The sequence below is a fragment of the Notothenia rossii genome (assembly GCF_949606895.1).
Source record: "Notothenia rossii genome assembly, chromosome: 3".
NCBI lineage: Eukaryota > Metazoa > Chordata > Actinopteri > Perciformes > Nototheniidae > Notothenia > Notothenia rossii.
In genome coordinates, this window is record NC_136901.1 from 72,894,021 (window position 1) to 72,910,010 (window position 15,990).

The 15,990-nt window shown below is 40.6% G+C and overlaps 2 protein-coding genes across 4 annotated transcripts in view; one reads left to right on the plus strand and one right to left on the minus strand.

Annotated features, from left to right (window-relative positions):
- atrx (ATRX chromatin remodeler) overlaps positions 1-11,003 on the minus strand; it is a 34,114-nt gene extending 23,111 nt beyond the window's left edge. The window contains exons 1-19 of one of the 3 annotated variants that reach the window (XM_079670948.1): positions 10,815-11,003; positions 9,187-9,248; positions 8,986-9,035; positions 8,759-8,880; positions 8,585-8,665; positions 8,310-8,419; positions 8,130-8,197; positions 5,528-7,884; positions 5,058-5,130; positions 3,362-3,510; positions 3,119-3,280; positions 2,905-3,019; positions 2,695-2,797; positions 2,255-2,416; positions 1,728-1,763; positions 1,224-1,365; positions 988-1,097; positions 455-601; positions 155-332 (exon numbers count right to left, since the gene is read on the minus strand). In XM_079670948.1, coding sequence (XP_079527074.1) covers positions 155-332; positions 455-601; positions 988-1,097; positions 1,224-1,365; positions 1,728-1,763; positions 2,255-2,416; positions 2,695-2,797; positions 2,905-3,019; positions 3,119-3,280; positions 3,362-3,510; positions 5,058-5,130; positions 5,528-7,884; positions 8,130-8,197; positions 8,310-8,419; positions 8,585-8,665; positions 8,759-8,880; positions 8,986-9,035; positions 9,187-9,243 — 4,222 coding nt within the window. In that variant the 5' untranslated portion in view covers positions 9,244-9,248; positions 10,815-11,003. Of the gene's footprint in view, positions 1-154; positions 333-454; positions 602-987; positions 1,098-1,223; positions 1,366-1,727; positions 1,764-2,254; positions 2,417-2,694; positions 2,798-2,904; positions 3,020-3,118; positions 3,281-3,361; positions 3,511-5,057; positions 5,131-5,527; positions 7,885-8,129; positions 8,198-8,309; positions 8,420-8,584; positions 8,666-8,758; positions 8,881-8,985; positions 9,036-9,186; positions 9,249-10,803 lie in introns of all 3 variants that reach the window. The other 2 variants (XM_079670947.1, XM_079670949.1) reach the window with 2 other exon arrangements.
- Positions 11,004-13,138: 2,135 nt separating this feature from the next.
- LOC307033960 (uncharacterized protein) lies at positions 13,139-14,164 on the plus strand. Its single transcript, XM_079672589.1, has 4 exons — positions 13,139-13,329; positions 13,412-13,465; positions 13,640-13,744; positions 13,933-14,164. Exons 1-4 carry the CDS (start codon positions 13,195-13,197, stop codon positions 14,032-14,034), a joined length of 396 nt encoding a protein of 131 aa, XP_079528715.1. The 5' UTR covers positions 13,139-13,194; the 3' UTR covers positions 14,035-14,164.
- Positions 14,165-15,990: the final 1,826 nt, after the last annotated feature.

Here is a 15,990-nt window from a genome sequence, read left to right on the forward strand (position 1 = left end):
CTTCAATGCCAAAATCTTAGGCCAATCCTAACGTGGCCAATTTCTGATCAGTCTCACATTGTTTTCTTGTCCATGTGTCAGCTGTCATTTCTTAGACAAAAGGGGCAAATGGTAGGGAAGATAAAAACATGTTCACTCCATCACAGCACTGTACCTGGGTCTACCAGAGTCTTCTGAAAGGTCTCTTTTAGCTTCTTGCTCTTGATGTTCCTGCCCTGCGTCAGGTTTCGATACATTTCATATCCAATGATCATAACGCCACCCATATCCTGCCATCGCTGAAGGGCGTATGCTCGGTCCTGTGGCCTCTTCACTGTGGCCAGCTCAATCACCTGGTTAACAAAACAGAGCCATTGATCAACAAAAGAAGCCCCACATTAGGGGGTGTTGAATGCACACGCAAAGAAGTCAAATTGGAACTACTAGAAAGGTTAAAAACAAAGCAACTACTTACCTCTAAACTCTCTTCATCCTTCATTCCCACTTGCCACTTCTCAAACTCATTGAGCCAATTTAGGACAGTGTTCAGGGGAGCAACCACCAGGGCTGTGGAGAAATCGAGCTTCTCACACAGCAGCAAAGTGTGAAGTAATGTCACCACCTACAGGGCAAAACGATAACTACAGTTAAACAGGCTTACAGTGGCAGTTTACATATCACACACATATTTGCACTATTACAGGATTGTGACCGCTAAAAAGTTAATAGGCTTCAATTCTCAGTTTGTTCAAGACTGTGGGAACCTGAAAGTAAAACCAGTGACCCCGACCCAAAAGGCTCTAAATCAGTACTTTCAAATCATTGTGTATCAAGTGCTTTAATCCAATGGAGAACATTCAGATGTTTTGCAGTTCAGATAATTAATGTTTGTGCTTTTCCATAAACAGATTTATATTTAGCTTCTTTTTTTTTTTTTTTTTTTTTTTTTTAAATACAGGTTTGGTGTATTTTCCGCCCCGGACGGGCATGCTGCTCTCTTCTCCATACCTGCAGAGTTTTCCCCAGACCCATACAGTGGGCGAGGATGCAGCCGGAGCCAGAAGACTTCTCGATCTTCTTCACAGATTCACAGCAACAGTCCCACATGAACTGCACCCCTGAAACAAAACACAAAAACAATGGGGCCGACATTAATCCACAGAATCTCTGTTTCTTATGCAGGCTTCGGTTGGCTTATATTCAGCCATGTTGATTGTGTGTGTCTGAATAAACGTCATTCTTACCGTCAACCTGATGAGGTTTGAGTTTTGTGACAAGGTGCCTGTGCACCTGCACAATCGGCTCCTTGGTCTCCTCATCCTCATCCAGCACCAGCTTGGTGGTGATGGGACAGGCCATCAGGGAAGACTCCTCCGCCACAATCACCTGAAAAAAGGATTGTATATACAGGGGAAGAAATGTCTATTAAATATTACCTCAAAAAAAGTCTATCCACGGATCAAGTTAACATCCGCTATTTATCCAAGTGCATAATGCATAACATAGATCTCCTAACGAACACAAATAGAGACTTGGTATTGAACTGATTCATTTTCAATTGAATTAAAGTAAATTATAAATTCAAAGCAAAACTACCAGAGCCTAATGCTGGTCTTTTAAGTGACTGTGCAACCAAGCTAGTACCATAACAGCACTACAAGCATCACCATCACCGTCAGTGGGTCAAAATCTTAGTTTTCACTTCCAAAAGAATTGTGCGTAATGTAAAAATTGATTCAAAAACAAACTTTGGAAATGTCCTGCTGAATCTGCGGGGGAAGCACCTGCAGATGAAGGACAAGAATTCAAAATGTTTGCAGATGGTTGAGTAAAGACCCCTTTCCTTCACCCTCCTCCTGACCTCAGACCAGGTGAGGGAGGTGTGTTTGGAGCCAGCAGTGATGTAAGCACACCTACTTCTTAGGAGGCCCAATCCAATGTGAATGATTCAGCTATCAAATGAACCGTTTCACGGGTAAATGCATCACAGTACAGAAGCATAAGACGTCCCAGCTTTCATTTAATAGCCACTTAAAGCAAACTGTGGACTATCGAACAGTTTGATCAGACAGAAGGAGAGCGATCAGCAGCAGTGCTATCCACTTTGTATCCATCATTTACATTAATATCTTCACGACAGTGCTGCTCAGCAAGCTTAACTCCAATAACTGGGGAAAATCCACTAATTAAGGTATTAAATGAGGAGGTCCTGAACATTTTACCCAGCGTGAACTCTTTTTATCAGGAGACTTTAGTCCAAACAGTTCATTTTTACCTCTCGAAGTTTCTCCCTGAGTGCTTCTCTCTCAGCTATACGCTTCCTCCTATCCTCCTCTTCTTTCAGAGCATCTCTCGTCTCTGACCGCAGTTTGTCATTCTTCAGGATTTTGCGGAGCTTTTTGCGTCCTTTGCGGTCTTCGGCGTCTTCATCTCCACTCTATGAAAATTAAAGCATTAAAGTTCAGCCCTCTGATCTTCAGCCCTCAGGGAAAGAATTGCACTTCCTATGATCAGAAGCAGAGCCAGCCTACGAGTAATGTGTGCCCTCAATAATCCTCACAACACACTCCAGGGGGAAGTTCAAATAACATTTTATGTGTCGTGCATGACTTGAATCGTAAACGTTATGTGGGTCCACCGTCTCCACTTGGCAAACCTGCCTTGCAAGAAAGAAACTTTTGGACAGTTCAAGAAAAACTTTCAAGTGCTCTGCACCTTCTCATTGCTGGAAGAGGATTCCTGAACTTTGATCCTGCGTCGCTTCTTCTTCTGCTGCTTGTAACTTCTCTGTTTCGCCTCCTCCTTCTTCTTTGAAGATCTACAGACACAAAACAGAATCAATGTAAGCAAGAGCAGCAGGAGATTAATCCAGATCTAGTGGCAGAGATAAATAACTAGCGATTGATTGTGTCCATCACTTCCCACCTGGTCTTTCTGCGTTTTCCTTCATTCTCCGATTCACTAAGCTCCTCGCTTACCCCCGACTGTTGACTTGACTCTGAGTCCTCAAAGTCCGAGTCTGAAGAGTCGTCGCTGCTCACTGACACACAGAAACAAAAGGCCGGTATCGGAGTTAAGAACATCTGCACTCTTTTTATGAAACAGGACAAATAGGGAAAGTAAAAAATTCTGAATCAACCTTTCTCCTTGTTCTTTTTGCCCTTTTTCTTCTCTTTACTGCCATCTTTCTCCTCTCCTGATTCTCCCTCACTCAGCGAGAGTTTGTGACGAAGCAATTTGTGTCGTCCACCACGCTTCTTCACTTCAATATCAGAATCCTCAGAGTTGCCTGTGTCCTCGTCTGAAAAGAGAGAGCAGATTGTTTAGGACTATACACACTGAAATGTTGTTTTACTAGGCTTAAGTAGCTAGTTTACGCTACCTTCCTGCTCTTCATCATCATCATCATCATCCTCTTTTTTAGCTTTTTTCGAGGACTTTGCTTCCTTATCGTCTTCATCATCAGAGGAGCTCTCCGCTCCGGAAGAATAGTTTGACTTTATTTGGGCAAGAAGCATTTTCTTTGCAATCCTTCAAGAGAAATGGGAAGGAGATTCACGTTAATTACATAATAAATAAGGGATTATACAGAATTATCTGGATGATGAGCACAATACAGGGTCGTAATATCAAGTTCCCCTTGGAGTATGTTCATGTTTTTAAAAGGTTATCTGAAGGAAACATCTGCAGCCTATAAATAGGACATTACAACATTATGGGATAAAACTACGCACAATTACAGATTGACAGACATAAACCAGAGAGAAAAGCTGCCCTGAACACATGTTGTAAAGCAGCGTTTCCGCCAGACCAGGGCTGAGAGGGCGTCCACCCCGAGTGCGGGGGGGGGGGGGGGGGTTTGTGACGTCACGTCGTGTCACTTGACTTGAATTTTGAATTGAGCCGTCCCTTCATAGATACTATCTCTTTACGTGATGGGAGTTCCAGCTCTTTTTAGTGAGGCGGATAATTTCTCCAATAGCACCCCCCGTCAAGGCTCGCCGGCAGTACACTTTCCGTCACAGGAACACGCTTTGCTGGCGGCGAAAAGAATCCCACCAGACTCCTTTGCCCCTCCAACACAGGGACGTTCTTGTCCTTTTCAAGCTATAAAAACTCTCGATGTTCTCTCGAATTATTAATTTTTTTGGACGCCCTCGGCTCGAGTTCAGGGCGTAAAATGATGGCAAGACGCCCCCTTGGCGGAAACGCTGCTGTAAAGTATTTAAAATTAAAACAAAACACTTCAGAGAACAAGGCTGTGAGATTTTGAACAATAGCCACTTTCACACCAAGTACTTTGCCGTACTTAGTTCCCAGCACTCAGTACCCCCATGGAACTAAATAGCAGATCGCGTTCACACCAGAATAAGTTCCTTGAGGGAAGATTACGCAAATGAAGCCGCTGACGTCACTTCTTCTTCTTCTGCTTTGGGTTTACTGGCAGGCCGCAAACCACTTCACGACGTATACTGCCACCCGAAATCCCCGGCCGGAAGTCCCCGGCCGGAAGTCCCCGGTGTTGGGGACTGGCTTCAGTAGAAGCTGCTGGGACTCCCAGCAGCTTCTACTGAAGCCTTCCGAGTAAATCGCCAGAACGCCGACACCCCCTCATCACTCCACCGCTCCCATGTTTTCTTTTGTGTTGCCATAAGTTAGTCTCTCTCCGTTGCTAATAATGCTAATGCCAGCAAATACAATGGTTTGGCGTGGTTTGCAATCCGCCCAGCCAATCAGAAATGTGTACTTTTTTCTCCCCAGGAAAGTACCACCTCTCTAGCAGGCACTAAAAAGGGGGTAACAGTTCTCATGAACTAAGTTCTCTTTTTGGTGTGAACGCAAAATCCCAGGAACTATCGGAACTAAAAGGGAAAAGTACTCTGGTGTGAAAGCGCCTATTGTTCGAGAAGTCAAGTATTGCAAGCACATCTAATATATTGTCGAGCATGCACTGCAGCACTAATCTTTCCAATTAACAGTTAATGACAGGTAGCAGGGAGGGCTAGCATCTTTCTTATTAGGCATCCCTACTCCATATCGATTGTGTTTATCTTTACAACCTGTTGTTCTGCAAGTACCTGTTTTCAGGATCATCATCATCGTCATCTTCGAAAACCTGAGAGACCTTCTCTTTATCGTCATCTTCGTCACCTACAAAACAACAAGGGCACAAACCGTGTTAATTGAAGAAAGCTTAGGTCGTTGATGGAATCATTTGACATATTGCAATATTTGCTTTGTCTATACATTGGCTTTCTTGCAAAGAATGCCTTGCAAGTCTCTATGAAGTTACTTTATACTCTCTGGTTTCAAGCAGCTTCCAAAATCTAGAAGACGTGTTCATCAGTGAGCTTTAGAGTTGTTGGTAATACGATTGTTGCTTGGAAAAAGCATGGCTAGCTTGATGCTAAACTAGGCTTCAGCTACATATTTACTTTTATGTAAAGACATGAGTGGTATTATTTTTAAATCAAACGCGCGGAGTAAAAGCGAAAAAGAGCAGTTGACCTATAACTTGAACCCTGAACACTCTTTCAGACTAAATTACCTGAGGATTGTTGGAAAGCTCCACTGCCTCCCACCACGTTGTCCTCCACGATGGGTTTGATCTTCTGTGCGTCACTGTCATCTCCGGAGTCTCCATCAGCCTTCTCCTCCTCATCATCATCTTCACTGGACGACGACTGAAGCTTGGCAGATGCTTTTGGGCTTCCTGCCTTGCGCTTCTTTTCGTAAGACCTCTTCAGCTTAGTTGCTTTTTTCTCTGTTGATCCTTTTCCTTCTTTTGCTTCGTCTTGTTTCTTCACACGGCTAGATCTCCTCTTCCCTAAGGACACTTTACTCTTCGTCTCCTTCTCTTTTTCAGAGTCAGAGTCGGCGTTATCCGAGCCTTTTTGTTTCTTCTTCTTCTTGGACGTCTTTTTACTTTTGTTTCCAGAGTCTGAATCGGAGCTTGCAGATTTTCTTTTGCGTTTGGATGCTTTGTCTGTGTCTTCTGTAGATGTGTTGTTTAGTTTGAATAAACACTTTTTAGCACTTGGGCTTCCCTGTTCCTCATCAGTGCTGCGGCCAGCTGCTGCTTTCTCCAACAGTATGTTTGGAACTTCGTCTGAGTCAGAATCCACTGGACTTTTCTCTGAATCCTTGGTCTCCTCCCCATCCTCTTTCTTGGTGTGTCTTGATGTCTTGGAGGACTTGCTTTTGCCCTTACGATCTTCCTCCAACTCTGAATCAGAGGACTCTTCCTTACCCCTTTTCTCAGTCTGCTTCCTCAATGGAGTGGTCTTCAACCTACTGGAGCGACGGCTTGGTGGTGGGCTTTCTGTCCCGTCTACAGCATTAGGGGCATCGCCTTTCTCCTTGTCACTTTCTTTTTTGGATTTTTTTTGCAGCTGTCCATCCTTTTCTTTGTTTTTGGACCAGGAGGGCGTGGACCCACGTGTCGTCACGACAGGCACAGGGGTCAGTTTGACTATGAGGTTCTTCACCTTGGGTTGGGAGGATTTATTTGTTGAGTTCTTATTTAACTTTGTATCAGCGTCTGTGACCATATCAGTGCCGGTCTGGGATAGCATGGTAGAATCCGCAAGACTCTCCACCATTTGAAAAAGCTCCTCAGGAACAGATGGAGGTACAGACATGATGTCATGATCGAGGGACATTTCACCTGCTGTCACCAGCCCTTCATCACATACTTCAGTTTTAATTTTTTTCTTTTTGGTGAGATCAGTTTCTGTTTCACTGTCTTTAAGTTCAGTCTCAGTTGACACTTGATCCATGTCCATGGCTATGGCTTTCTCATTATGCTGCTTCAGGTTGGCTTCTTCTGCGGCTACGTCAGCCTCTTCCTCATCCGCAACGCCAGGGTCATCTGCTTCGTCAGATTCATCTGCCAAGTCAGCATCCATCGCGACGTCAGCTTCCTCTGCAGCTACGTTAGCTTCCTCTACAGCTACGTTAGCATCCTCCGCTACGTTATCATCCTCTGCTACGTTATCATCCTCCGCTTCTACATCAGCGTCCTCAGCTATGTCAGCGGTCTCCTCTACTTCAGCATCCTGCGTTGCCTCTGCCTCTACGTCAGCATCCTCCGCTACGTTATCATCCTCCGCCTCTACATCAGCGTCCTCAGCTAGGTCAGCGTCCTCAGCTATGTCAGCGGTCTCCGCTACTTCAGCATCCTCCGTTGCTTCTGCCTCTACGTCAGCATCCTCCATTACGTCAGCACCCTCTGTTGCGTCTGCCACATTATCCACATGGTTGTTTTCTACAGAAGCAGCGACTTTAGAGTGCTCTCTTTCAATAAGCTGCCCTTCGTTACCATTCTGCAACTCCATGTTTTTTAATTCAGGCCCCAAAGCCTCCTCCAAAGCACTGTGAGCTTTTTTTAAATCAGCAAGCACGGCCTTGAAGGCTTTCAAATGCCGGTATCTGATAGACTTATCTTCCTGCTCGTTGGCTGCCTGCTGGATGAACTGGATGAACGTATTGTTCAGACCTGTTGTAGTCTCAACAAGCTTTTTTGTTTTCTTTAAAAGTTCTTTGGGTACCTGCAGTTTTTTGTAGGAGAAAGTCATGGACCCTGAGCCTTCGCTGTGTTCTTTCCCATTGACAACCGGCTTGTGTTCCTTGACTTCTTTATTCTTGTGTCTCTTTTTCTCACGTTCCTCGCTTTTGTCTGGTTTACGTTGCTTGGATTGAAGTTCTTGTTTTTCAAGGACACTGTGGCATTTGGAGACCAAATCCTGGAGGGGCTCTGGCCTGCAGACATAGCAGTGCCACTTTGAGTTCTCATCAGTAATGACAGACAGCTCCTTCCTGCCCAGGTTACGCAGGATGCACTTCTTGCAGAAAGCGTTGTTGCAGTAATCACAGCAGATGAGCTTGCCACCTTCAGCACACCACCTGGGGAGAAACAATTCAACACGTTTTAGGGCAGAAAGAACACAAGGTCTTTACTTATTTAATGTTAACAAAATTGTTAAAAAAATTAATGTTTTAAAGTCTCAAACTGATATACATTTTAAAACACAAGAATGAAAGCCTACAATGTTAAACTTAATATCCAATTACTTCTATTGTGCACCTTCTTGTTACTTTAGTAACAGATAAATCATGATGTTTTGTTGGTTCTGTGTTAAATGCCTTACCTGCACTGCTCATCCATCCCATCGGCGTCTCTGTTAATGTCATCACTGGTGTAATAATTGTAGCATGACTTGAGGAAAAATAAATAAATCATACATTAAGAATGGAAAGACTGAACAATATCAGTGAAGAATGTCGTTATAATGCTCACTACAAAAGTAATCTGAAATGTATATATTTACCTTGCAAATTAGTACTTTGAGCGCGGGATGCTCGTACACCGCGTTACGCTGCAACTGCATTACTTGTTTTCCACAGGCAGTGCAGTTTATCTTCTTCTGCAACGTATCATCTGTGATAAAGAAAGGAAATAAAGCCATTTTAGTCACTTTTTTTTACTGATGCAACCAACAATTATCTTTATTTTATTTGTGTATTACTTTAAGCAGTTTGTGTACATTAAAATCCTATGCATGTTCTCTCAGAACAACAAACACTAATCATGAGATTAAGTCACCTGTTGGTTTCTGTTTAAAATCCACTCTCAGCTTCATGGCGCCTTTATTTTCATTCCCAGATGGTCTCATCACTAAAGTGCCTAATCAGACAAAAGCAAGAGAATCTCAAATTAGCCTCCTATTCAGCATCAACAATATCTTGATCAAAACCATCAAACACCTCCATAGTTCACCTTTAGAAGCGCTGCTTGTGTTATTGTCTGAAGGATTGTCAGAAGTTGCACCTTCATTTTCACTCTCAGCTGACGAGTCGGATACTTTTGCTCCAGTGTTCTTAGCCACAGAAGTGGGCTTCCTAAAATAAGTAAGAAGTCAGCTTTAATATTTCAAGGAGTGTTTTTATGATCTCTTTTGAAAAAACACAAAGAAACAGCCACATTTAACAATAACTGCTACTCACCTCTTGTTGCGAGAAGAGGAAGGCTTCATAGTTTCTGTTGAGCTACCAGGCTGATGACAATACAGGATTTATGTTAATAGCTTGACAACATGACGGAGAAAAAAAACGTGATATATTTGCCTTTGCTGATTAGTTTCTTTTTTCAGTTAAGTAAACATAAGGGGGCCAAACACATCGTTTTGCAAGAAACTGCATACTGACCTCCTCTGCTTTTTCTGACATTTGGTCTTGATGTGATTCAGAAGATGCCAGACTCATTTTACCTGGAGGGACATTTTAACACATTTAGTTTCTCAAAGAACAAACTGATGCTGTACCATATTAGTTTTAAAGTACAGAAATGTTAGTTGGTATATACATATGGATCACTTTTTTTTTTTCCAACAGAGGTGGTCAATTTAAACAACAAATGACAGAAAAAAAGCAGGCTGTGTTTTGACTATCAAGGTTGTCAGTACTTTATATAACAAATCCACTTTTTCTGTATGTTTCAACAGTTTGTGTATTATATTAATTTTGAAGGCAGCTGAACTTTAAAATGTGTTTAGATTTATTTATTTTCTTCAGGCTGCCTGGTACAAGAGTCAAAGCTAAATTATTGAACTGATGGACAAATACCGGTTTAGCACAGATTGTAAAAGTAAACAAAGCTCAGATTTAAATGTAAAGGATCATGAAAATTAAACAGATTAAGATTACATTTATACAAATGAATCCATCATTTGTCACACATTTCTTTCTTTCTTAAATCAAAAACAATTTCATATTTCCATTACAAAACGATTGCATGGCTAAGTGAACATTGCTATTATGCATGTAATTTGTTCAAGAAAGATTGGTACAATTATAGATAGTATTATCCTCGGGTTATGCACCTCTTTTTTCAGACAGTTATGGGCAAATTCAAAGATTGTAGACACTGTTTTGTTTGTAGTCAATCTACAGGGAATACAACCACTCAAATGCAATGATTACAGTTATCAAGCATTTAAACATTAACGCCTGCAGCAGTTTGGTGATTTAACATTCATAAAATGTAAATCTGCGCGTTACCTACACGATTGTGAGTGCGTGTATTTTTGGAGACAGAGGCTGTTATTGTTCCGTTTTGCGTCATCATAATGTGCTGATTAGATCACAGTGAGCTGAGCTATCACTCCGTGCTGCCAGCAGCATACAGGCCTAAAATGTATCCAAAATCCCGTGTCAGTACTAGAAAAGGAGCCCACTCGCCTTTCAAGCAGCGCACACTCCTGAAGTGTAGCCCTGAGCTGCCTCTTTATCCTCAGAGCAGTCTTTGCATGTTTTGATAACACAGGAACTCCTGCTTATCAGGGATGCCAAGTTTAAGCCAAGCTGACACTTGCAGGTCTAACAGTGGCCGTTAACGCAGAAGTCCTTATTTCCATCGCCCCACGCTGCCTAAACAACATTGCAATCTCGGCAGTGCATTAAAAAAAGGTCCAATGCATGAAAATGCACCAGAAAAATGCAACGACCAGGCCTTCCCTACTCCTGACATACTAAGTAGCAATGTAGTTCACATTTAGCTAGCTACAAAACAAACCAAGCAATTGCATTTTTACAAACAATGGCGTTTTGCTATTTTGATTTCTTGACTAACGTTCTGTAATACTAATGCACACATCGGAATCTGCGAGTGCACGAATTTAAACATTGCCGGCTGCGTAGCTAACAGCTACTACTCAGCTAGCTTAGCAATGCTAACTAGCACTCATGGGCCGGCTCTCAGTTACAGTAACGTTAATCAATGCACAATTGACTTGTCTAAACAAACAGGCTAAACACTGTTCCTACCTGCTTTTTACCGTGGTCATTTCTTCACTCGGGGATACTCGTATAGTTGTTGGTATGAGTGGCTAGGTTCAATCCAATTCGTACGTTTTCGATGGTGCGGAAGCGAGAATAGCCTGAGAATATAGAAACAACTCCGGTCAGGGGAGACAAAGCAAGGGGACCATCTTGCCGGATGGCTGTGGACGCGGTAAAATGGCGCATCTAGACCTAAATCCTGTGCGTTTTCCTATTGGCTGAGCGCTCTCCCGCTCTGAATGGCCTAGGTTCAGCGGAGCTCAGTGATTGGTTCAGCCCGACGAGGGAACGACTTCTCTGGGATGTAAAGTGCTGCTGGCTCTACATTCAACTCATTCATTTGCTGAAACAGTGGAAGGCGCGCTGTTTTGCTTCTCTTATCCAAGCTCTTAAACGCACACTTATGTCTTTCTATATGTCACAGTTGGGCATCTTCAGTAAGGTTTCTCAAAATGATGTAGCATTATTTATTATTAAATTAAACTATATAATTATCAGATGTGGAATAGGTATTTTAAACACTTACGGAAGTAGTCTAAAGTAAGCTACCAACAACAAGAGGTTAACAGGGTTACAAGTAAAAGTCCTCTTTAAAATCCAGGTTGCTAAAGCACAGATTCAAGTATCAAGCTTGAAAGTGTCTATGACTGATAGAAGGTAACTTACTGAAGATCTGTAATTTTAAAGTAGGCCTACTCGTATTTTAGGCTGCTTGAGTATGCCCCTTATCTGTTTCTTTATACTCCCCTTCTTTAGGTCCTGTGCAAATATTGAACTTCTTACTCCAATACATGTATTTCATGACTTTGACTATCTTTCAGATACAGATTATTTACGCACAATATATAAACACATAACGTATGGATAAAAATAAGAATTGACTCAGAACTGGCAGAAGATATAAAAAAAGAAAAGAAAAACACTTACCAGCTTTAATATTGGTGGTATAAGTAAGGTACAGATTAATGCATACTGTAGGCCTACATGAGTATAGGATATATTATACACTCTGAAATGGACCATTCTGCATATGAGTAATTTTACCTTCCTCTTTTTCTGTATATTTTTTGATACTTTGTAGCAGAGTATTTCTGGTGGTATTGCTTTACCACGATATTGCTTTAAGGTAAAATATCTATTTACTCACACCACTGGTCAACAGCATTTCACTTTTGCTGGTTGACGTGGAGCTCCTTTTTCTTCTTTTCATACAATAGAGAGGTCCAGTCATTTGCAAATGTTATTAATTGGGCTTCATAACCCGGCTTTTTCTTGAGATGATTAACAGGGCAATAAAGAGGGAAAATCCTGCTGTAATGTATTGATTGTATGGTATTGAATCTTGACTACTTTGATTACTGACTCTGCCCAGACTATGGCTCGGGTGCCTCTATAAATAAACTGCACTGTTGTGAAAATGTTCTTAATCTTTGACTAAATATCACCTGAAGATGGGGCTCTTCACCAAGGTTGTCAGTGTTTGTAATATCTGGCACTTTTTGGTAAGATTATGCAAATAACTCAAGATCAGTTTAGACTTCCAATCACTTTCCTACTCTGCAATCTTGTCAATAATTAATATTCAAACTGAGCTGTCAATTTTTTTTTTTATCAGACAGTTTTTTGATCATACCAAAATATGTATAATAATACTATATGATACTATTTCAGGAATGAGATTAAATAAGGATACTTTAACCGGCAGTAATCTTTTCTGTCAGTCACATGTTCCCTTTTATGTGTCGGGTAAAGCATTCAAAAATATTTCGGTGCCCACCCACCATAGTAATTTTGTCATATCAAAACACACAAGTGTGTCTAATAATAATAATTTTATTAACAGTGGCTGCCTTCTGCCTCTCTGTCCCACACTTTAGTGAAAACAAGTCACTCTCATTTATTTCATCAGCTCCACCTGTGCCGTTCTGTTGCAACAAGTCTCAATGTCAAGCGTGGAAAATGTCTGTGAGCATCTATTTCAAGAGGACACAGTCATTATAAAAATACTCTTCATAAAATGATGTGAAATTTGGAATAATAGTGTCAGATTTTACGTCATTTTCCATTGACTTAAGGACATCCTTCTAAAGATGTTAAGACATAGTGATGACCTGCAATTCTTGCTGAGACATTTGATGATAAGGGATAAACAGGTAATTTCTTAGTAAGAGATGACTCTACAAATAGTGGAAAGTGTGATAGTAAAACAGATACAAATCTTCCTCTGATCCTTATTTGGTGTTTTCCGCTGACGTGTAGACTGTGGTCTAAGTGTTGTATGGTGACAATATATAAGCAGCAACACAGAGCATGTAGTGTATTCAACTTTCCTGTATGACCTAACAGTGCTAACTCAAAGTCTCTTTCAAAAACGGCATGAAGAACTTTAACACTCAATATCTCACGGTGCTGATGATGGCCGTGATGGTCTACGCAGCACCACATTCAACAGCCGATATGCTCGCAGAGATTCGAGGCGAGGCTAGCAATCTAAACAAATCCCTGACTCAGGTATGATAACTGCACAAATAAGTAGGATTGTTGTTTGTTTGTTGTTGTCCAATACTGACCTATTGATCTTATTCTTTCGTAGAGAGATTTGCTTACGCCGGTGAAAAAGATTGAATGCGAGAAAATTCCTTCTTTGGTAAGTTAGAACACTTTTCTAATTAAGAATATGTAGGCCTACACCTGACATTTGCAATGTTCACACTTTGGCATGGAGCTTCTCAAGTTGAAGGTCAACTGGTTTCTTTATACTGATTCAGTCCTACCACCAGCTTTTTAAAGACCATTACTAATTGTGCCTTTTTCTTTGCAGGATAAGTTCCTCTGCTTGGCTGAGAAGGCTATAGCATTTATCAAGGATGCGGAGTTGTTAGAAAAAACAGACACACTAATCCGTCATTTGCTTCAATACAACCTGGTAAGGAGGAATTCAATGGGATTGATGTACTTTTTAATCATACATTAAATGAGAATTAGTTAATCAAGAGGCTCACAGTCTAACAACGAATATGCTTTTTGATGTCCAACATGTTGTTTATCACTTTACTTCGTATTTAGTTTTGTTATGCGCTTGAAACTAAAATTGTCCTTAACATTTTCTTTCAGAAACACACTACCTCTTGTGCCCTGGTCACGAATGTTAACTGTACCCTGAAAGCTCTTCTGGACCAGATCAAGACCTGTGAAAAAATCAAGATTTTTGGGTGATCAAATGTATTATATTATTAACATGTCATATTTAAGTTATTTCTATTTATTCTAAGACTTGATATATTTATTTTCCTAAATATTTTATTTTTGTCGTGTTGTATTTATATAAATAAATTATGGCACAGTGGTTTGTTGGTAAAGTACATTTTTCCCAGCTTCTCTGTTTATAATACTTTTGGTATTAGCAATTCATCCTCATCATTGAAGTAAAACTGTCCAGTCCACCTGTAATAGCTGTTTGAGCAAATGCATTTAAAAAATAATTTACATGTCATCATAAACTTTTAAAAAGCACAATTAGGAATCAATGCAACCAAGAAGGAGCGACAAAGACCTGAGATAAAAGGTGTAAAATAATGTAATAAATAAAATATCCAGGGGTTTGATGGATGTAAACATTTCACATATATGATACAAAATAAAAGTCAGTTATCAGGGGAGACAAAGCAAGGGGACCATCTTGCCTGATTTCTGTGGACGCGGTAAAATGGCGCATCTAGACCGAAATTCTGTGCGTTTTCCTATTGGCTGAGCGCTCTCCCGCCCTGAGTGGCCCAGGTTCAGCGGAGCTCAGTGATTGGTTCAGCCCGACGAGGGAACGACTTCTCTGGGATGTAAAGTGCTGCTGGCTCTTCATTCAACTCATTCATTTGCTGAAACAGTGGAATGCGCACTGTTTTGCTTCTCTTATCCAAGCTTTTAAACCCACTCTTATGTCTTTCTATATTTTATAGTTGGGTAAGGTTTTTCAAAAACGATGTAGCAATATTTATTATTAGATTAAACTATATAATCAACAGATGTGGAATAGGTATTACAAATATTTACGGAAGAAGTCTAAACGCTACCAACAACAAGAGGTTAACAGGGTTTAAAAGTCCTCTTTAAAATGCAGGTTGCTAAAGCACAGATACAAGTATCAAGCTTGAAAGTGTCTATGACTGATAGAAGGTAACTAAGTACACTTACTGAATATCTGTCATTTTGAAGTAGGCCTACTCTTATTTTAGGCTACTTGAGTAGGGGAGAAGGGGAGAAGTTGAGCCAGTGGGTAAATTGAACCACCCCCTGTAACCAGGCAACGCCTTATAGTAGTAATCAAGTGACCAGAAATTATGCAAGCTGCACCCATTTCTCATTGCATGTGAAAGAGAGATACTCATTGTGGTCTGGTAAGTAAACATTTTGACAAAAAACCGTTTTTTGCTTGTCAAAGTAAATGTTCTAGATGTCAGCTATATCGGCTGTCATGTCAAAAAAAAAGTATCCAGGTTTAAACACATATATTGTATATATTGATGTGTTGGCAGCTTATTAAACCATGTGAATCATTAAGCTAAAGATGACTCTGAATTGTAATGTTAGGCTATTTTTTCTAAAATGGTGGCTATGGGGTAAAGTGAACCATGGGCCTTGGGGTAAGTTGAGCCAGTTTTTCAATGGAGAAATTAATGAAAGTAGGCCAAGTTGATAATAAGAGCTCATTGTAAGCTACATGTAAAGTTGAATTTACCCTGTGTTTGATTGGTTAGATGTATGAAATTGTATCACCATTTGTATGATTACTTTTCCTTTTAACATGTTAAAAAAAAATCAATCAATTCAATCGAAATTTATATTAAAAATATTTGAAAAACTAAGCTTGTATTTGTTTTGTTATTTATTGTTTATTACCTTTAAGATTTGTTGTAGTTATGCCAAGGTTTGAACAGGTATGCTCAGGTTTCAACAGTGGTTCAATTTACCCCCTGACCTGGATCAACTTACCCCTAACCCGGGGCAAGTTGAGCCACAAGACTTTTTTTTTTAAAGAAGTAATATTTTCACTGCCCTTGATCAAATATTAATTATTATCATTGTCATTGATCGGAGGCATCCTGAATTATAGGTCTGTGTTTTCCTTTTTACTTTGTGTCATTTCTCCTTGCTTAGAGGACAGCATAACTAAAAAAT